The sequence below is a fragment of the Hemicordylus capensis genome, chromosome 4 (assembly GCF_027244095.1).
Source record: "Hemicordylus capensis ecotype Gifberg chromosome 4, rHemCap1.1.pri, whole genome shotgun sequence".
Lineage (NCBI taxonomy): Eukaryota > Metazoa > Chordata > Lepidosauria > Squamata > Cordylidae > Hemicordylus > Hemicordylus capensis.
This window is the reverse complement of record NC_069660.1, coordinates 58496103-58516785: the sequence shown is the minus strand read 5'-3', so window position 1 is coordinate 58516785 and position 20683 is coordinate 58496103. Positions and strand designations below refer to the sequence as shown.

General features: G+C 45.6%; 1 protein-coding gene and 1 long non-coding RNA gene across 7 annotated transcripts in view; one reads left to right on the top strand and one right to left on the bottom strand.

Moving 5' to 3' along the window:
• Window positions 1–12611, bottom strand: part of PPM1J (protein phosphatase, Mg2+/Mn2+ dependent 1J) — a 35309-nt gene extending 22698 nt beyond the window's left edge. Inside the window, exons 1-4 of one of the 6 annotated variants that reach the window (XM_053244902.1) lie at window positions 11744–12611; window positions 5760–5886; window positions 4521–4844; window positions 414–526 (exon numbers count right to left, since the gene is read on the bottom strand). In XM_053244902.1, the coding sequence (XP_053100877.1) occupies window positions 414–526; window positions 4521–4844; window positions 5760–5886; window positions 11744–12063 (884 nt within the window). In that variant the 5' untranslated portion in view covers window positions 12064–12611. Of the gene's footprint in view, window positions 1–413; window positions 527–4520; window positions 4845–5759; window positions 5887–8027 lie in introns of all 6 variants that reach the window. The other 5 variants (XM_053244904.1, XM_053244903.1, XM_053244905.1 and 2 more) reach the window with 5 other exon arrangements.
• A 941-nt stretch (window positions 12612–13552) lies between these two features.
• Window positions 13553–18879, top strand: LOC128322841 (uncharacterized). The gene is made up of 3 exons (XR_008306028.1): window positions 13553–13898; window positions 15177–15328; window positions 18749–18879. It is a non-coding gene; the product is annotated as an uncharacterized LOC128322841 (long non-coding RNA).
• The last annotated feature ends 1804 nt before the right edge of the window (window positions 18880–20683 follow it).

The following is a 20683-nucleotide window of genomic DNA, read 5'->3' as shown; positions in this document are numbered from 1 at the left end:
TATGGATGTTTCCTAAAGCATTTAAATGCTAGATGCAAACCATTTATACATTGAATCTAGAACTACTTCAGACTTCTGTAGTCATCCATTGCTCCTTCTTGAAGTCCCGAGCCTATGTGGCCCGAAGGACAGACTTATTTTATTTATTTGATTGTTTATATCTATGTAAACTGCTTTGGGAACTTCTGTTGGAAAGTGGTTTTCACCAAATTCAGATCATGGGCTCTCACATGATAGTATCAGTCATGCTTACAAGGATGCATTCTCCTCGCTAACCAGTTGGCAATTCTGACTGGGAAAGACTCTAGTTCATTTCCAGTATGCAGCAAAGAAATCTCATCCCTTTGGTAACAACCTGGCTTAGGCTGCTATGATTCAGCAAACAAAACAGAAGAAACATTCTCCTCTCCTACCTACTATCACCCGCATTGGCTACATAGAACTTCCCCAGGAGGTAAACCACAGCCAGGGCACAGCAGCCTCCTGATGCAAGCCGGGTCACCCGCTCCTGCTCGATCTGATTGTCCTGAGGAGACAGAAAAACCCTGTGAGCTTCAGTGATGAGGTGGTTCTCTGACACAAGGAGGGAACAGGGCTGGGCCCAAACATCATATCCAAGTAGGACTTTCCTTTGCAGCAATCATAGAAATCATAAATGTGAGTTTTCCAGAAAAATTTGAACTGGGAAAATTTCCAAGAAAAATAGTCCATGAAAATTTCCTCCTTATTTGCAAACAATTTGCATTAATTTTTTCCTTTTAAAAACCTAAACAAATTTTCCTGATATCCTAAACAGTTTGTAAGCTGATTTGGCATGTTACTAACCTATTTATACAGCTAAGAAAAATTTCCACCTCACATCTCAATAGGAACTACCTCAAAGGATCACCTTTAAAGCCCAGGTAGTCTCCAATGAAAACCCCTTCTTACAAGATGCTTTGCACTCTGGTCCAAACTACACACAAATGCAGGTAAAATCAATTTCCAGTGAGGACAATAAGGAGCAGAGAGGGCTTAACTCTTTCGTCAGTCACCCCTCCAAACAACTCCTGCAGGATTCTAATATGGGAAAACACATTTAAAAGCATATCACTTGGGACTCAGGTACAGCCACGTGGACACATATTGCCTGTTATGAAAGGTGCATGTGTGTATACATTTTGGTATTCTCCTCTATAATACATGGCTACAGAGACCTGATATTTGAAGTGCACTTGCATGCACATTTAAAGGGGGATGCACTTTTACACTCAGGTGCCTGGATACAAGGACAAGACTGCTTATTAGGAGCAGCCAGAGGCAGTCCAAGCTATTTTGCTCCGGAGGTGAAGAGCAATCCGACACTCCTCCAATCTGTGGGTGGGTGCTCAGCATTCTCAGGCCATGCTGCCGAGGCAGTGGTGGCAGAAAGCAGGCACTCTCCTCTCAGGCTAAGCCACCAGGCCAGGTAGTAGCCGCAGGGACATTCCTATCCTACCCTGGCTGAGGGAAGAGGGGAAAGAAGAGGCATGCCCCAGTGCGATGAGGAGGGGGAAATCGAGTGAGTTAGGGTGGGGCCAGTGGGTGGTGGCATGGTGGAGGACCACCAGCACTTGCTGCCCCCATGCCCCAACTTCCACCTGTGACAACCATCTCAGGGATGGCCTCATGGAAGCGCCACCCATGGAAGAAGCCCTCACAACAAGCATGACTTGTCCCCTTAGCTAAGCAGGGTCCACCCTGGTTGCATATGGATGGGAGACTTGATGTGTGAGCACTGCAAGATATTCCTCACAGGGGATGGAGCCTCTCTGGGAAGAGCATTTAGGTTCCACGTTCCTTCCCTGGCATCTCCAAGATAGGGCTGAGAGAGATTCCTTCCTGCAACCTTGGCGGAGCCACTGCCAGTCTGTGTAGACAATACTGAGCTAGATGGACCAATGGTCTGACTCAGTATATGGCAGCTTCCAATGTGCCTATGTTCCATTTGCAAATCAGATCGCTGTAGCTCTTTTAATTGGGCTTGTCTGAGCTCTCTTTAAATTGTACTAAACCCCTGAAATCAGCTACATGGCATTCCACATACAAATTGATCATATATGGCTTTTCTTTTTTTGTTGGTCACCTCTCATTTCCTACTCTGTAATCACTTGGTCCTGCTCTGGGCCAAGGAGAGCAGTGCTCAGACCCACTCCTATTTTACAAACAGACCACATCACCTCTCAATCTGCTTTCCAAGGCAAATGATTCCAGTCTATTCAGTCTGCCTTCTTTAGGCATTTCTCTCCCCCCGCCCCGACCGCCCCGCTTCTCCTTCACATAGTGGTGGAAAACACTCGTTTTTCAATAAAGGTGCCTCCCACTCCTGGTGTGGGAAGTGACTCCCTTGTCTAAGGGAGGGAGTTTGCATGGCTAAAATATGCAGTATATTCTCGCAGAACAACATGTGGTGTTCCAGTTATGTCATCTGTCTAATTGCAGTAGCTTCTCATCACATGACGATAACATCATGGTGTTTGAGCCACGCTGAACAAGCTTCTGCCCACACACTGATCCCAACATGCACTAGGCAAACCTCTGAGGTGGGATCGTGGAAGACAGAAACAAAAGCCATGTTCAGTGGGCTGATTCATTTCCTCGCTATTGCTTAGGAGGACTAGAAAAAGAAAGCTCTCTCTCTCTCTCTCTCTCTCTATATATATATATATATATGAAGAGTGATATCAGCATGATAGAAAGGAACACGTGGGATCTGCAATGAAACGCTGCAGTGTGTCATAGATGTTTCGAGTGGGCAGAGACCTTGAAGACCTTCTCAGTGCAGGAGTCCCTAAAAAGAGCATTCCTGCCCAAAGCTCTAGCCAGCCTGGAACAGGAGCCTTGCAGCGCCGCTCAGGGTGGGTGGGTGGGTGGGAAGGACTTCATGAAATAGGGAAGGGAACGGAGTAGTTTTTTTCTTTCTTATTCTCGAGGCATCCCACTGCCGCATTATATAGCTCTAGAGCAGGGGTTGGCAACCTTGACTTTTCATCACCTTTATCAAGCTACAATTTTGTGCAGTTGCGCATGCACGCGCACACACAGAGCGGGAGTCATGATGTTTGAGCTGGTAGAAAACGGATGTGTTGGTAGTGGGTATGCCTTCTGGCTACTTTATTTCCTTAGCAGCAAGAGAGATTTGGACTTTGAGCTGCACAGAGCAGAGCAGCAGAGGAGAAGTGAACCCAAACAGGCTCCTCATCTGCAGCTAGGTAAGCAAATACCCCATCAGACCAAAATAGTCGCAGCTCACCCTGTCAGCATCTTGGCTGCAAAAGGAAGTGAATGCACATTCCAGATGAGGAACAGCCAGGAAGGATCGGAACAAATCCCTAATCCCAGGACTCGCTCCAGCTTCAAGTTCATGCCATGCCAGGCACGGTGGGGGCTGTGTGAGCCACCATAAAACTGTGCTATTATTTATTGCGATTCCTTTCATTCTCCAATCCCACACGGTATCTCATTTCTCATTCAGTTACTCTGCTGTAATTAAGCCTGCATATGTTCATTTCACCAACTGCACATTTCCCTCTAGTTTATCCCTGCCTCTACTTCCTTCCCTGGCTTCTGTTGTTTCCGAGTCAGTTTTAAGTTGTGAGCCCCTTGTGGGCAGGGATCTGTCTTCTCACTCTTTCTAAAGTGCCATGTACACAGTTGGTGCTATATAAAGAATTAATTTTGGCCCTGTAAGATAGGCGAGTCTGGGACTGAACTGGGGTGGGTGGTCAGTTGGAGAGAATCTGTTTGGCATGCAGGTGGTTCAAGGTTGAATCCCTGGCATTTCCAGGTAGGCCTGGGAGAGACTCCAGCATGATGGACCAATGGTCCGACTCAGAAAAAGGCAGCTTCCTACGTCCCTATGAATAACCCATCTAAAGCCACCTGATACATTCCATTATCAAGCTGGAATCTTACCCAGGGTTGCCCATATCCCAGCCCAAGCGTCTATCCACTGCATTCCACTTCTGGACTTGGATCAGGCATAAGGATTCAGGTGCAAAGAACTGCTGACTCAGACCAAGAAAGTATGTTAGATATATAAAGTTTTCTGAAAATTATGGCAGAGCCTATTGGCCCAACCTTTTAGCCATTCAGTGGTACTTTGGCTACAGCTTCATCACCTCCCCTCTTTGATGATTTTTTAAAAGAACCTGAAGACACTCCTTTCTAAGAAAGCATTCTAAAATTGGTTTTAATCCGGTTAAAATCTATTTTATTTTTCTGCCAGTTTACTCTTATGTTTGTTTTACTATTATTTATTGTTGTGGTATTATTATAGGCCACCCTAGGCAGCGGTGTACAAGAGGGGAAGGATAAAAATAGTTTCAATAAATAAATAGATATGGTTGTGTAATCCATGAATTGCACTGCTTGCTCTTATGTTCATCTATAAGCAGCTTCTCAAAGTCTGTGCCAGGCCAGAAAATTGATTTGGGGTCTTTGTACAACACTGGAGGAGTCCTCCTTCTCCAGCATCTACCATTGTCCTCTAGCTTACTCACCATCTGCTTGAATGCATTCTCAATGGCTCCGACTACCAAACTCTCACGGGAAACAGCCTTCTCCATGTGGAAGCGTGGCAAAGCATTGTTGGGGACCTCAACATCTTCCTCTGCCAGAGGGGCCCTGTGCGATTCTCCTACAACTGTCCTGGAGCTTTCTTGAAGGCAGATGGGAGGAAGGGAGGAGTCTTGTAAGATGTCTACCAAGTCCCGGAGCTGGTCACGAATGTGGAAGTGAAGCAGCTTGGATGCCATGACTGCAGCTCCACTTCCAGCATGTCCATCAAATAAGCCCCAGTAATAGAAGCACAAGCCTTTGCTGCACTGCAGGGAAAGGGGGGGGGGAATCAAACGAAAAAATAATTGCCCTGAAGAGATGCCAAAAGCAACAGAACTCGGGTTAAAAGGTCAGAGGGATGAGGCAGCACTGCTGGCAATCTTTTGAGCTTTGCAGCTCAAGAGGGAAATTTAGTTTCCTCCCTGCCAGAAAGAAATTCAACCAATCCTGGACAAATCATGGGTTCATGGAACATTCTCTATCCTGGGCTACCAAACTGCTACACTGCAGTTTGAGGAGGAGAGGAGAGGAAAGATTTATGAGCTCACATGCACCTGTAAAAAGAAGATAGGTTTAGAAGAAAAGACATTGCGGAGTGTGCATGACATTCAAGTTGTGTTTATCTCTACTTGCTTTGATGGCAGCAGCAACATTGACAATAAATGCTCCCAAGGAGAAGGGACTGGATCTCATAGAAAAAGGGAGACAGCAGGGCCTGCGTGACAGACACAGGGAGGTAATTCAAAAACTGTTATCTGCCTCTCTGTGTTGGCGGCTTTTTTTTTTTTTACATTTGGTGTCCAGGTAACCAAGCAAATCAGTAATCATGTATGGATTTAAAAAAGAATCTGCAAATCTGCTTGATGTGCTGATTTGAATCTGCTTCTGCAGATCATGTGGAGGAGCAAGCCAGTGAAGTGGTGTCCCTGACTGACACAAATTTTATTCTGCAACCCCTCTGGCTTCTAAGAGTTTGTCAGCCATTGCCCACATATTGCTTTATACCTGTCTTGGCAACCATTAAGGCTTTGTGAATAAGGTAATATCTTGTGTGAACCATCCCAAATAGTCAATGGCGGGGGACTGGGATCAGTTCCCCCACTCTGGGAAATCAGGACAGAAATCAAATGTAGAGGTAGGATTGAGAGTTACATTCAGGGGAAAGCTAAGCATCAGCTCACCCCATCTGGGTCTCCAGAAACTTCTTTGGGGGTTGGGTTATTCCTCGGATTACGTCGCTTTTCCACAAACACGGCCTCACAGCAGGCTTGATCTTCATTGTGCTGGCTCTTGCCAGCATTTATCACTCTGGGCAGGAAAAAGAAAGGCAGACAAAGGCAGAATGTGGTTAATAGCAAGTGTTTAATTTACGCCGTGGATTTCCCTTTGCCTGTGTGCCTGCAGCTCTTATGTAAAGAGCAACCATGACTAGAGACAAACTCTTTCCCCTGCAGAAGATCGAAGGCAATGTGAAAGAGGCACTCCAATATATCTTGATATGTCAAAATCCGCTGCCTGAGGTGCAGGCCCACTTTGCCCTGCCTATGAACTGGCTCTGTCAGGGCATGTATACCTGTCCTACTTTTACTTCAGTAAACAGGTTTCACCTGTTTCTGTAGAGCTGTTTGACCAGAGATAACAGTGGGCTGGCACACACCGTCAGAACACACCAAAAGCACACCCATTGTGAAGTCCTCGGTGGATATCCCAACACCATCCTGGCACATCCATTTATTGCATGTGGGGCTGTTTATCCAAATAGTCCCCCAATATGCTGTCAAATACTTGTTTAAACAAGTATTTGGAGTGTGTGCAGCGAGTTCTTTTAGATCACCAACCCCCCATGTGATAAAGGGTCTGGGTACACTCCTCAGCATGTCCACTTCTGGATGGTGTGGGTTGGGACGATCATGTGAACCAGCCCAGTGGGACAAAAGAAAGGTGTGTTTATACCATGAGGAGCTAGTTTCTCTCAAACCACTTACAGCTCACTCAAAAAAGGATTAAGAGAGCTCCAGCACAAGTGATATCCTATTGCCCTTTCAGATTCATGGAGGCAACTATGGCTTCAAAACCTGGTTCAAGTTCTTGGAGGCAGTCTTTTCTTTCTCGCTGAAGGCATGGCCTTCATGGTCTTCAAGTACATGACCACCAGCAGCCAACACTTGCTTTTTGTTAGTTTCCCCCTATTTAATCTATAAAAAGAGGGTCATGCTTCTATCTGTTGCAAAATCTGATTTTGTGGGAGGAAGTTGTAGAAATGCAAAACAGGAAGTGTTCTCTGAACAAGAACTTGCAGGCAATTCTGTTCATAGAGCAAGAAGGTGGTGTGGTGTGGTTGGAACTGAGCTCAAGGGAGTTTTTAAACTACTTCCTCTAAGATGTATTTTCCCATTGCTGAGAAGTCAGGAAAATCCTCCATGTTCCTCTGAAGCATTAAAGTATTATTAAATCATAATGAAATCTAAAGCACGTTACACATATGAAGGATCATCTTTGCAAAATGCAAAACAAAAAACCAGTGGTACACAAATAGCAAAGAACAAAAATACACATATATTTAAATACATGCATACAAGTATCCTGCTTTTCTTTCATGGAGCCCAAGGCAACATACACAAGTCCTTACAACTGGTCCAGATCCACATAATTTCAGCAAAGATAGATCACGTGTCTCCACTCAGACCATATTCTGGCCCCTTAAACATGTTTAGGACCACACCTCCATCTCCTTCTTCCTCTTCTTTTCTTTGAAAAAGCAGGAAGTAACAGCAGGAGTCACAAGATTCATGATACCAAGAAAAACATGAACAGTGTAGGAAGAGGACTACAGAGTCTGTTCTGAATCTCACCATGTAGATCCCAGTAGTATATTTCTCAGTTTAGGGCAGGGCAACACAACTTCAGCTCTTCAGCTGTTGTTGGACTATAATTCCCATCACCCTAGCCACTGTGGCCAATAGTCAGGTATGGTGGGAGTTGTAGTTCAATATCTGCAGAAGGCCAAAAGTTGTGCAGCCTAACATTTAACATAGTTAAAACAGCAGCCTAATCCCATGCACACTTTCATGGGAGTAAGCCTAACAGAACTCAACATTATTTATTTCCAAGTACATATTCACTTGCATAGAAGCAATCCATAACATTGAAAGTAACCCTAGTTATTTTAATAGAACTTCTCCAGTAGAAAGTGATTATGAATTACAGCCTATGCTGTCAATTAAAAGCAAAAGACAAGGTATTTCCCTCTACCCCATAAAAGTTATAAGAGAAAAGGGGGAAAAAACAGATCAGCAAGATGACACCACCTTCCTAGGTAATTATATTTAGAACCTATATCATTCTCTCAAGGCTGAGCTCTAGTAACCTTCTTACAACCAAGAGGCGCTTTTCTGTCAGACAAAGGCAAACTGAGGTCAAGAAAGAGCAGCAATGACCAATAAAACTACCTTAAGAAAAGTGGCACATGTAATATACTGGAAACTGAAGCTATCGTTCTCCATTGATGACTAAAAATGGAAAGGAATAAAAGCTCTTACTCCATTTCAGTGTTTTGCAACATGAAACTGGATAGCAGAAGGGCAAAATAGATTTTTTTTTCCAAATCCCAGCACAACTAAACAAGCATTACCACTTCTCTCTGGCAAGACTCCTGTGCCTTTAACAGCTACACAAGAGCTTAGCATTCACCGCATCTCCATTTCAGGAAAAGCTTCACCTGCTGAAATTTCTATCCAACAAGCAGTTCTTAAAGAAACAGGAACCCTGTCAGGGGAAAAAAACATGGCAGCTCTGGCTACAACAAAAATTAAAAAAATCATTCCACTACATGACATAAAATTGACTTAAACATCACAAATTTGGGTTCCTTTGTTTTTTTTAAAGTAGTTGGCTATTTTTACATCTTCTGGATTCTTTTCTAAATTTAATTTTAATTTTTTATTTAAAATCACCAGACACTATTAAAATACATTGATAAAAACCATCATTAAAAAGAAAAGAAGAAAGAAGAAACCCAAGCCTATGACTACAGAACATTAAACACTTAACACTCTACAATGTCAAAGTCATTCTTAAACAAATAGATTCTGGATTCTGTCCAAAATGTACATTTGGGTCATAGCTGCAATTTTTTTCTCCCACTGCAGTCACGAGACAGCTGCTTTTATGAGGGCTGAGAAAACCTGATTTGGGGATTTCAAGTAGTGTATTACTTTAGTGAGAAATGATATATTTCTACAGATTTAGGTACACCATAAATTTGCATGTCGTCCTTATGCAGAAGCCGTGCTAATCTTTTTGTCCAATATTTAACATACATATTCCAAAACAAGCACAAACTTTGCAACATCACACAACTCCCAGTGTGCCAGAACAGCATTACTGAAGCATAATGTTAATTTTAAGCAATACATAACATTGGCATGTGGGCAGCAGAAGACCATTATATCATAGTTGTCAAACTCTCTCTCTCCCTCTCTTTTTTTTTTACATTTTATATCCCGCTCTTCCTCCAAGGAGCCCAGAGCGGTGCATTACATACTTAGGTTTCTCCTTACAACAACCCAGTGAAGTAGGTTAGGCTGAGAGAGAAGTGACTGGCCCAGAGTCACCCAGCAAGTCTCATGGTCATCAGTCTATTGGACTGCCACCATATATGCCGAGTTGGCTGAACTAAGTAAATATAGGCATTAGTTGTTTTTTTCTACAAATACATCCTATAAAGACAAGAAGTGTGGAAAGCAAACAGCAGATACCATTTTAGTGGTATTCCATCATGATTCTAACTTGTTTGCATATATGAAAAAGGATACCTGAGCCTGAGAACTCAAAAGTACATTTCTTCTGCCAATGAATGCTATTCTTGAGTCTTTATATTTTAATATTGCTAGTAACACAAGTGCTCCCTAAATGTAACTGATTAGCAACAAATGCCAACAGAACTGGTGCTTGTAAGATTATGAAAAGTGTGCAGTTATAAGAAGAAATGCAATAGCTCAATAGCTCTCAAACTCTGCCATGCTAGACTGCTCCCCAACAACTGTAGGAAACATACCCCAAGTATCCTTGAAGAAGGAAACACAACAGGGGAAGAATTAGCTATGTTCTCTTTTGTCCTTGGCTTAGAGATAAGCAGATCCAGGAAAAGAGGGCTCACAACCCAACACCACATTTTAAAGTGGCAAAATGAAGAAAGACAATGGGGAGGGAGTAGCAAAGGGCCTTATGCAAAACAAGGGAGGTTGCAGTCACCAAAATTCACCAGCCCCAAGAAAATACATGGGCTGCCCATGTGTATTGAGGGGAAGTGTGTGTGTGTGTGTGTGTGTGTGTGTGTGTGTGTGTGTGTGTGAGAGAGAGAGAGAGAGAGAGAGAGAGAGAGAGAGTGCGGGGGAGAGAGCATTTCACAAAGTTTTGTTGCAAGCTCCTGGGGTGTTTTTGAGAAAATACTACTCTTCAAGGATATTTCACGAAAACATTTTTTTAAATGACTCAGTCTAGTGAGGTCTCCTCTGTACTCCAACACCTTTCCAGCTCCGTCTCTCTGCTTAAAGAGGTTGTTGAAAAGGACATCCCTTTGATAAGCGGTTCCCAACCAGGGTTCCTCCAGACATTGCTGAACTACAACTCCCAGCATCCCCAGCCACATCTGGAGGAACCCTGGTTAGGAACCACTGCCTTAGATAATGGTCCCAGTACTTTGACATGAGACTTTTTCTCACAGCATGGAAAGCCTGCCATCCACTCTGCACCAAGGAATCTGCACACAACCCCATGTTCCCTGCACAAGAAGCCCCACAGAACACCATGGGCTCCCTTCTGAGGAGCACTTATCCAAGTAATGATAAGGGGGGGAGGCAAAGAAGAAAAATACATTGGCAATATGCCTGGCAGTTCCTAGATTAGATTTAGGAAGTTTCCCCAACCACATAACATTCTCTCTCAATCTGCCTTCACTTCAATATGCATATAACAGTGGTTCATGACCTGGGGGCCTCCAGATGTTGCTAAACTACGACTCCCACCATCCCCAGTCACAATGAATTGTAGCTGGGGCTGATGGGAGCTGTAGTTCAGCTAGTGATGTACCTGCAAATGCAGGAGTGAAGGTGCTCTCCATGACAGCCCCCATGGCCATGCCCACCACCCCAAAAGCCAGAGAAGAAGTACTGGCACTCCATCCCTGCGTGTCTCCCCTCTACTACACCCCTGAGTCCTGCAGCATCTGGAGGTCCCCAGGTTGGGAACCACGGTCATAAAAGATCTTGAGCAAGTTCAGTGCCAGTGGAGAATCTCTCTGACCGAACCCTGATTGCCTACATAGCTGCACTTCCCCACCTAATGGCACTGCAGCCCCAACACTCGCCTGCTCAAGGCAGAGTGGGGCAAGTCGTAGCTGCACCGGGACCTTCGACGGCAGGGGGTGGAAATGGACGCAGAGGGCCCTAGCGGCACACCAACCACTTTTCCCGTCAGTTAGTGGGGAACAAGCGCTCGATCGCGCGTTCCACAGACAGTGGAGCTGTACGCACACAGTATCTATCCACCCTCTCGCCGTATCTTCCAGCTCTGCTTAAAGGAGGAAAAAAAGAGCAGAGCTTAATTTTAGGGATGAGAGATGCAGAGGCTGCAGCCTGCCTCGACGCCGCTTACTCCAGTAGCCTTCCTGCTGCTTCCAATAAAACGGGCAGCAACGTGCTTCTGGGAAACCCACAAGCAAGGCGTGATTGAAGGCAACAGCAACTGGTTCTCGGTGGCATAGTGCTCCACAATTTGGAGGCTCTGTTTTAGCTATTGTGGCCAATCGCCCGTGATAATAGGTCCCGGAAGCTTTTATCTCCAACCCCAGAAGTACCGAGAGTGCTTGTGATTACTCGCTAACGCGATGCCAGGAATGCAATCTGCACGTGCTCAGATACACTTTTTACTATGCCACACGCTGCTGCAGGCCTGAGACCTGCGCAGACTAATACCGACCCCTCCCCAACTAATACCACCCGGAGGCCATCCGTCCTCTCCCGACTGCCTCGCGCTACTACGACCCCTTCTTCCAGCTCCCTCCTCCCTTCTTCTTCTTCGCTAGCTCTCCGGCAACCACCTTCCCTCCGCGTCTTCCGAGATGGCTCCCGCCCACCTCCCATCACCAGGCGCCCTCTTCGCCTACTCGGCGTAGCCGGTGCTCCAAGGCAGGCGACGGCGACTCTCGCGGGGGCTCTGGACGGCTCTGCCCGCGTGATCATCCGCCAGCTGGAGTTCCTCAGCGGTGAGCTGGAGGAAAGCCGGTCTGGAGAAGACGCCTCCGGGCGGCTCCAGGCAGGGGTTGTTGTTGCTGGAGGTGGCGGTGCTGGAGCTGGGCCCCGGGGCAGTGGGCGGCGGCGGCGGCGGGGGCGGCGAAGAGGTGGGTTGCGGAGCGGCCGGGGGGCTTCCTCCGCCTCCCAGGCCCCCGACTAGCTGTGCCATCGCCGAGCGCACCCTGCCCAACATGCTGCAGCCGCTGCCGGGCGCCGCGGGCTCGGTGCGGCCCGAGAGGGAGGCGCGACGGTTGGTTCCGCTCCGCTCCCCGCCTCCTTCTCCTGCTTGTCTTGGGCTGCAGCTCCTCCGCGTCAGGGGCTCTCCTCCGCCTCCCGGCCCCCAGCAACATCTTTGCCGGCGGCGCACCCCCAGCCGGAGAGGTCTTCCTTGCTCCAGCTCGGGTTCAGAGTCAGAGCTCCCCTTCGATACAGCAGCTTTCCCCCGGTGTGGTAAAGCACCCCGCCTCCCTGAGGTGCCGCCGCGGTGTCCTCCTCCTGGCCCCTCTTCGTCCTCCGGATCCTCCCCTGCGCTGACTTTCTAGAGATCCCAGCGTGCTGCGCTTCCAGTAGTCCTTCATTGCTTCAGACACCCGGGAACTGTAACTTTGTTCCGTCTGTTACAGCCGCCGCAAATAGGAGCCTTGTGGCAGCCTCAAGACTAACTGATTTATCGTAGCAGAAGCTTCTGTGGCCTATATCCCAGGTCATCTCACCTCCCTCTTTGGTACAGTCCCGTGTACCTTTGGAACAGCCAAATCCCATTGGGCTGCTCTAGCTTGCTGCAGAGTGTTCTTGTTACACCTGAGCAGGGGTTCCCATCCCATTCCCAGAACATAGGCAGCTGCCATATACTGAGTCAGACCATGGTCCATCTAGCTCAGTATTGTCTACCCAGGCTGGCAGCGGCTTCTCCAAGGCTGCAAGCAGGAATCTTTCTCAACCTTATCTTGGAGATGCTAGGGAGGAAACTTGGAACATAGATGCTCTTCCTAGAGCGGCTCCAACCCCTAAGGGGAATATCTTACAGTGCTCACGTGTAGTCTCCCATTCAGATGCAACCAGGGTGGACCCTGCTTAGCAAAGGGAACAAGTCATGCTTGCTACTACAAGATCAGCTTTCCTCTGATGTTGGACCACAACTCCCATCATCCCCAGCAACCACTATGGCCTTGCTCTTGCCTCAGACCAGAGGGTCCCAAAAAGAGGCCTACAAAGGGTTGTGTGCCCCCTCAAGGCGCCTCAAATCCTGTGAAAAGTCTGGGAAAATCCACTTTGAAGAGGCCTTAAACAGTACTGCAAGTTGTCTCTTCTCCCCCCCCCCATATTTCAAAGAAGTGTGTGTCCTCCTATCCCCTTCTTATTGGCTAGAGCCAATCCCAACTCCTACATAACTCTGAAGCTCATTGAGTGATCCTGGATCAGTCACCACCTTTTAGTGACTGGCCCAGAATAACCAACCTCACGGAGTAATTTTGAGTATAAAATCTAAGATCGAGCATCTTGCCCAACTTTGCCTCATAGGGTGAGAGAGAGTCACCCAGTCGGTTTCCCCCCAATATTTGGCCCATGTGCAGAGGGAGCAAAATGGCAGCCCGAGTTCTGCTGCCACTGTGGGATCCCCAGCCCTGCCCCCTGCACCTATGACACAGGGTGCATTTAGCCACACCCCCTACATAATACGTCAGATGCAGGGGGCAGGGCTTCAAGCAAAATCATTCCCCAGGGCTGCGAGGTGGGGCCCCTGATTGGCAGTGGCCCAGGTTCTTTGAACCCGTTCACCCAGTGGTGGCTCTGCCCCTGGTTTGGCCCTTATAAAGGCAGGCAGCTGCTGAAGCCAGCCAATAAAGGGGATCAGTCTTTGGTGGAGGACTGGGGCAGGATGACCACCTGATAGTGGTGCATTGTTGCCTTATTATTGGTTGTATCTTGTACAGGTATGTGTCTTGGGTTGTCCAGAGATGGGGGGTGATCCCAGAGATGGGATGGCCATTCCAGTGGTGGTGTGGCATCAACAAAGACATGGCATTGGTAGGTCAGCAGGCCATTACAGGGGAAGGGAAATCAGAAACTTAATAGTACTTTGTAATGTCAGGTTGGTCCAAAGCAAACCAGAGATCATCCATGCTTTGATTTTGGATGAAGTTGCTGACATGCTATGCATTACAGAGAGTTGGAGACCTCATCAGGGGAGGCTAGTGGTCCAGTTTAGTCCCAGCTTCTCCCAGCAGGATACTCTGTGGTAAAGCAGGTGAGAGGATGTGGGCAAGGAGGTGGTATGGCTATGGTCTGCAAGAACACTGTCTCTAATTGTAGCTTGGGTTATGTATACCACCTAGAGAGAAATATATATCAGGCGGTATATAAATATGATAAATAAAAATGGGGTGACCCTGATCTTTTTGGAAGAAGGGTAGGAGTAAAATAAACATTTCAGTGAGAGTAGGAGTTAAACATATTAAAGCCGGGGTTTTCAAACTTGGGTCCCCAGATGCTGTTGGACTACAACTCCCATCATGTATTAAAGCAAATTTCTATCAACTCTAGACAATACTTTGAGGGTCTGAATTGGCTTCTACAGGCTCAGGAGATTGGAGTGTACCTACTGCCATTTTTGGAAAACCAATAGTCCTTTTTCAGGGGGTGAGAAATAACTCAAAAGTATAAGCTCAAAATAAACCTGCTTGCTGCTACAGGCAAACTCTGCAATTAGAGTGCTGATGTACATGGTGGTGCCTTTATCTCTTTGGCCGCTCATGGCCCCTTACTCTGCAAGGGAGTGGGAGGGGAGAGACATTCATCATACCAGGCTTTCTTATTGTTCTGAGGAAATACTGTGTTAATGTTTTTTGAGTGCAGGAGATGTGGAAAATAGGCCTGCCTGTCTTTGCAGAGAAGCTGGAACAATAGCTCAGAGGTTTTACCTCCTCCATTCATTTCTGTGAGCTCCCTTGGGTGCCATTAATGGTGCCATAAAGGCCATAGTTAATTACTTCATTCTTTGCCAGATAAATAAAGAACTGAAAGGAAATATTACATTTTCCAAAATAAGAAGAGTGTCAGCCACACTGTCTTTTCCTACACAAATCATGCTTCAGTTTCCAATCATATGACCTGATCTGGGGCCATTTAGATGCATAACTGACCAGAGTTATTGTTTACTCAAGCCAGCATACAAAGGGTGTATGGATTAAATGAGCCACTTCCTTGACAATGCAGGCAGAGGAGATGACCCCTTTGCTTCCTACAAATTACTGTTGTGATTGTTCAGCAATTTATGTTTCTTGTGTCCTTGCTGTACCTGTCCAGGAATAAATTTGTTAATGCAGCACCTTTCTTGGCACAACAACTCTGCAAAAACTCGAAGCACTGATGGCTCGTCAGGGTAATTTGAGAGGACTGGTGGCTTGTTTTACATTCAGTAGAAACTTCCAGTTGAAAATGCATAGTGGATAAGAGAGGTAAGCAAAGAGGTTCTAATTAGAAAATGTAATCTGTCGGTGTTCCTTGGCAAGAAGTTCAAGGGGGGAAAGGAGATTTGTAAGCGACAAAGAAAGAGGATCTGTGCTATTGTTCCAGCTGCCTGAAAATGTGAGCTGAGGCAGACATGGAGTGCGGTTTTGTAGCTGCCCAGTGCCCTTGTTATGACATTAATGTTTAAGGTATTGCACTGTTGAGGTGATTGTATTGTAGTAAGGGAACTGGGATGGGTCTGATAGGGATGTGCACGGAACCAGTTCAGAGGCCCTTTATGGGCCTCAAACCGGGTCAAACAGTGGCTGGCTCGAAGGCAGGGGGGTGCTGCTTTAAGGGCGGGGGAGGGTGCACTTTCCCCTCCCATCACTCTTCCCCCACCGGCACTCTGGTTTTCTAAAGTCCTTTGGGGAGGCAGCATACCTCCCTGCCGCCCCATTACCCCCGTTTACCGGAACTATCCGGAAGTAGCTGATGCACCAAATCGACTATGCTTTAGTTGCAGAATGCTACAGGATCAAGAGGCATTATTCCGACATAATGCCAACCATGGTCTGAATTGTGTTCTGTCTGAACCTACAAACAGTTTGCAAATCATGATTTGTGAAGGGCTGCCAAACCGGGATATCAAACCACAGATTGAAGTTGATTTCCAAAACCATTGACAAACCACAGTTAGGCCATTGCTTAGGGGATGGGACTGTACCTCACTGGTAGAGCATCTGCTTTGCGTGCAGAAGGTCCCAGATTCAGTCCCTGGCATCTTCTAATAGAGCCGAGAGAGACTCCTGCCTGAAACCTTGGTGAGCTGCTACCAGTCAGTGTAGACAATACTGAGCTAGATGGTCTGACCCGATAAAAAAAACAACTTTCTTTGTTTGCTTCAAGAGGCTGCTGCATAGAGCCAGGAGTGAACTTTTGAAGCTGAGTTTTATGTATTTATTGATTTGATTTGATTTGATTTGATTTCTATACTGCCCTTCCAAAAATGGCTCAGAGAGGTACAAGGTAGATGGGAAACAAAAGCAGGCCAGCAGCTCTTCTCCTTAGGGAGAAGAGCTGGTCTTGTGGTAGCAAGCATTACTTGTCCCCTTAGCTAAGCAGGGACCACCCTGGTTGCATTTGAATGGGAGTCTACTGAGCACTGTAAGATATTCCCCTTAGGGGACGGAGCTGCTCAGGGAAGAGTACTAAGGTTCTAAGTTCCCTCTCTGGCATCTCCAAGATAGGGCTGAGAGAGATTCCTGCCTGCAACCTTGGAGAAGCCGCTGTCAATCTGTGTAGACAATACTGAGCCGGATAGACCAAAGGTCTCACTCGGTATATGGCAGCTTCCTATGTTCCTATCCATGTTTACTGTATTTTTCAAAGTTCAAACCATGGTGTGGCTTCTTAACGATGGTTACCTCAAACCATGGTTTGGTGTGATATATCTGAACGGAGCCTATGGCCTCCTTCAGACGTAACGTGGAACTGTAGGTCCAATGGACCCATGGTTCCGTGCCCCCTTTCCCCCACTCTCCTGTCCAACTTTGGATGAAATGGAGAACTGTTTCTCTTCAGTCTCACTGACTGCAGAGAGGAAGGGGAATTAACTGCCGGGCTTCCTTCTTTACTGAAGGATAGCCCTGGCAGCCAATAGCAACCAGAGTGTGGGAGGAGCTTCCCCAACTCCAGTTGCAGAAGGGGGAAACTACGTTGCCAGCGTTTGGACATAATGCTGGCACCGGAGGTACAGGCGGTGGACCTCACTACATACTGAAGATACAAATTGGAGTCCAGGAGGGAAACTGCAGGTCAATTTTTTCACGGAACTGCGGTTGCCCACATTTGGATGTGCAGTTTCCAAAACCAGAGGTGAAGGGACCTCCGGTTTCATGTTATATGTGAATGCAGCCTGTGTAATGTTTATGTATGTTCTAAAAATATCCACATTCAGAATAAACTATGAAAATTAACAAAATGTTCATATATTTTATTTGCATACTTTTGTTTGTAGAATTGCTAATGGATTTGAATTTTTTTGACAGAGGCCAAAGTTGGAACAGCATGGATTTGGGGCCTAGATGGATATAGTATAGGCAAAGAGAACAGATAATATAGTGGCTGATGTCCTGACTAACAGAGTGCTTACGTAATGAGTTGGCCAGTCCCTGAGCAAAGTTGCATGAACACAAGAAGATCACAGTTCTGCTAAAAACAGCTGAAGGATTTTGCACAACTGTACCAAAGTTCCATATAGCAATAGCAATAGCAATAGCACCTACATTTATATACCGCTCTATAGCCGGAGCTCTCTAAGCAGTTTACAATGATTTAGCATATTGCCCCCGACATTCTGGGTACTCATTTTACCGACCTCGGAAGGATGGAAGGCTGAGTCAACCTTGAGCCCCTTGGTCAGGATTGAACTTGTAACCTTCTGGTTACAGGGCGGCAGTTTTACCACTGCGCCACCAGGGGCTCTATAAAACAAATGAAACATATAAAACAAATGAGGTATGCTTTGGCTGTGCATGCACTGTTTCACAACCTGAATCATGCTCGCAGTAGCACAACATTGGTCTGGAATGCAGACTCCAGACTTAGTGCAAGTAGCTAGCACAATAGCTTTACCCTAGCCACAAGCGCTTCATTAGTCAGGATGTCAGCCACTGACTAAATGGCAAAGGCAGGGAACTATCCGGGGAACTGAAGCCCTTTCCAGGTTTCCTGTTAATCAAACAATGCTCAGCTGTTTTCAAACACTTCTTTGGCCTTAAGTTCTCGAAATCTGCTTTTAAATAGAAAGCTGAGATTCTCAGGATGCAATTTGTGTGCATTTCTTATATACCACAAATCATATATCATTTATGTATTTCCCACTTGTACAGTTTAACCTTAGATTTTCTATAGTCTTAGTGCTCCCACAGCCCCATATTTTCTACAAACCATAGACAATTTTATAGATGTACAGTTTTTTAGTGCTGCTGTTTATACAGCTCAACAGTTTTTATAGTTTATAATTCTTAACAACTTGACTTAGCAAACCAGAGGTTGCCGGTTTGAATCCCCGCTGGTATGTTTCTCAAACTATGGGAAACACCTTTATTGGGCAGCAGCAATATAGGAAGATGCTGAAAGGCATCATCTTATACTGCACGGGAGGAGGCAATGGTAAATGCCTCCTGTATTGTACCAAAGACAACCACAGGGCTCTGGGGTCGCCAGGAGTCAACAGTGACTCAACGACACACTTCATAGTCTCTTACATTTTTACTGTTTTAGACCTTGTCTTGTGTCTTTTATGCATACCCTGCATACTATGCTCATATTCTCACCCTGTATAACATTTTATGCTTGTACTTACTTATGCTAAGACCATGATAAAGAGGATTTGATTTTGTATTTCCCACTCTGTCCCACAGGTTCAGAGCAGCTCACAACATTTTTTTCCTTAGGACCCTCCTCCCCTAAAGGAGAATATGAGAGGCCAGATGACATCAATGACATTGCAAACACAGTGTATTTTAAAGAAAATGACACAAATGGATTAAAAATACCTTGGTCTCAAGTGTAGTGGTGGTAGTGTCTCTAGATTAGGAGGCAGGCAGATATTAGCTCACAGATCTTGGAATGCTTTCTTGGCAGCAGCACACCCACTGCCAATGACGACGATTGGAAAAGCTGCTGCAGAACTGACAAGGTTGAATGGTGACTACAGGTGAAACTCGGAAAATTAGAATATCGTGCAAAAGTCCATTAATTTCAGTAATGCAAATTAAAAGGTGAAACTGATATATGAGACAGACGCATTACATGCAAAGCGAGATAAGTCAAGCCTTAATTTGTTATAATTGTGATGATCATGGCGTACAGCTCATGAAAACCCCAAATCCACAATCCCAGAAAATTAGAATATTACATGGAACCAAGAAGACAAGGATTGTAGAATAGAACAATATCGGACCTCTGAAAAGTATACAGTGTACTGTGCTTGATTGGCCAGTAAACTCGCCTGACCTGACCCCATAGAGAATCTATGGGGCATTGCCAAGAGAAGGATGAGAGACATGAGACCAAACAATGCAGAAGAGCTGAAGGCCGCTAATGGAGCATCCTGGTCTTCCATAACACCTCATCAGTGCCACAGGCTGATAGCATCCATGCCACGCTGCATTGAGGCAGTAATTGCTGCAAAAGGGGCCCAAACTAAGTACTGAATACATATGCATGCTTATACTTTTCAGAGGTCCGATATTGTTCTATTCTACAATCCTTGTCTTCTTGGTTCCATGCAATATTCTAATTTTCTAAGATTGTGGATTTGGGGTTTTCATGAGCTGTACGCCATGATCATCACAATTATAACAAATTAAGGCTTGACTTATCTCGTTTTGCATGTAATGCGTCTGTCTCATATATCAGTTTCACCTTTTAATTTGCATTACTGAAATTAATGGACTTTTGCACGATATTCTAATTTTCTGAGTTTCACCTGTACTGTGCATCCATAGATTATGATGAAGTCCATGTGACTACTAGGTTCCATACTTGCAATGTAGGCACCTAGAAAAACTAAGGCCAGGAAGAGAATAAGTGATGTCTTCCTTGGTGATCCTTTCTGACAGGCACGCAGCATGAGCAAACATTTATCCAGTGACAACTGTAAGAATAAAAGCTCCAATGCCCTGAGGTCCCATTCTTGTTACAACTGTATTACTCTTGAAGACGACTCATTTTGCTCTTAGTGGTGATTTATAATAGCAGCTATGGTCATCATAATTACTTGACATGCTTTGATTTAGGATGACCATCAGAATTATCGTACTATGATTGTCAGTTATGCAGTCCTTTTCTAGTACTCGGCACTGAAGATGACGAATGGATTCTCAGACACTATCATGGCAATGAATTAGTACTCCTAATCCAAATCGTTTATTGTTCAGCCTATTAACTCATTAAAATATGATAGCATATGCAATAAAAACAATAACAGTATGCAATTAAAACAATATAACAGTAATAAAACCAGAAGATGGTGTAACTACTTTCAGGGGAAACTGTAGACATTAAGAAATCAATACAAATTAATGCCCTGACAAGTTGCAGCATTTGTTTCAACACACTTCCCCCACAGCTTTTCTGCAGCTCCTGCAAATTTAGCAACCCTATGCAAAAGGCACTAAGTGTCAACTCATGAAAATAGTTCTCTTATGCCCCTGCTAGATTGTAGGCTTGTCCTCAAGATTATGAATAGGGTCAGAGAAGCCTCTTAACCAAATCTGGGAACTGTGCTGGCAGTGATCATGTGCTTAGCAGCAGCTGGGCCAGAGGGTTTTCCCTCCCACCTCCTTAAAGAT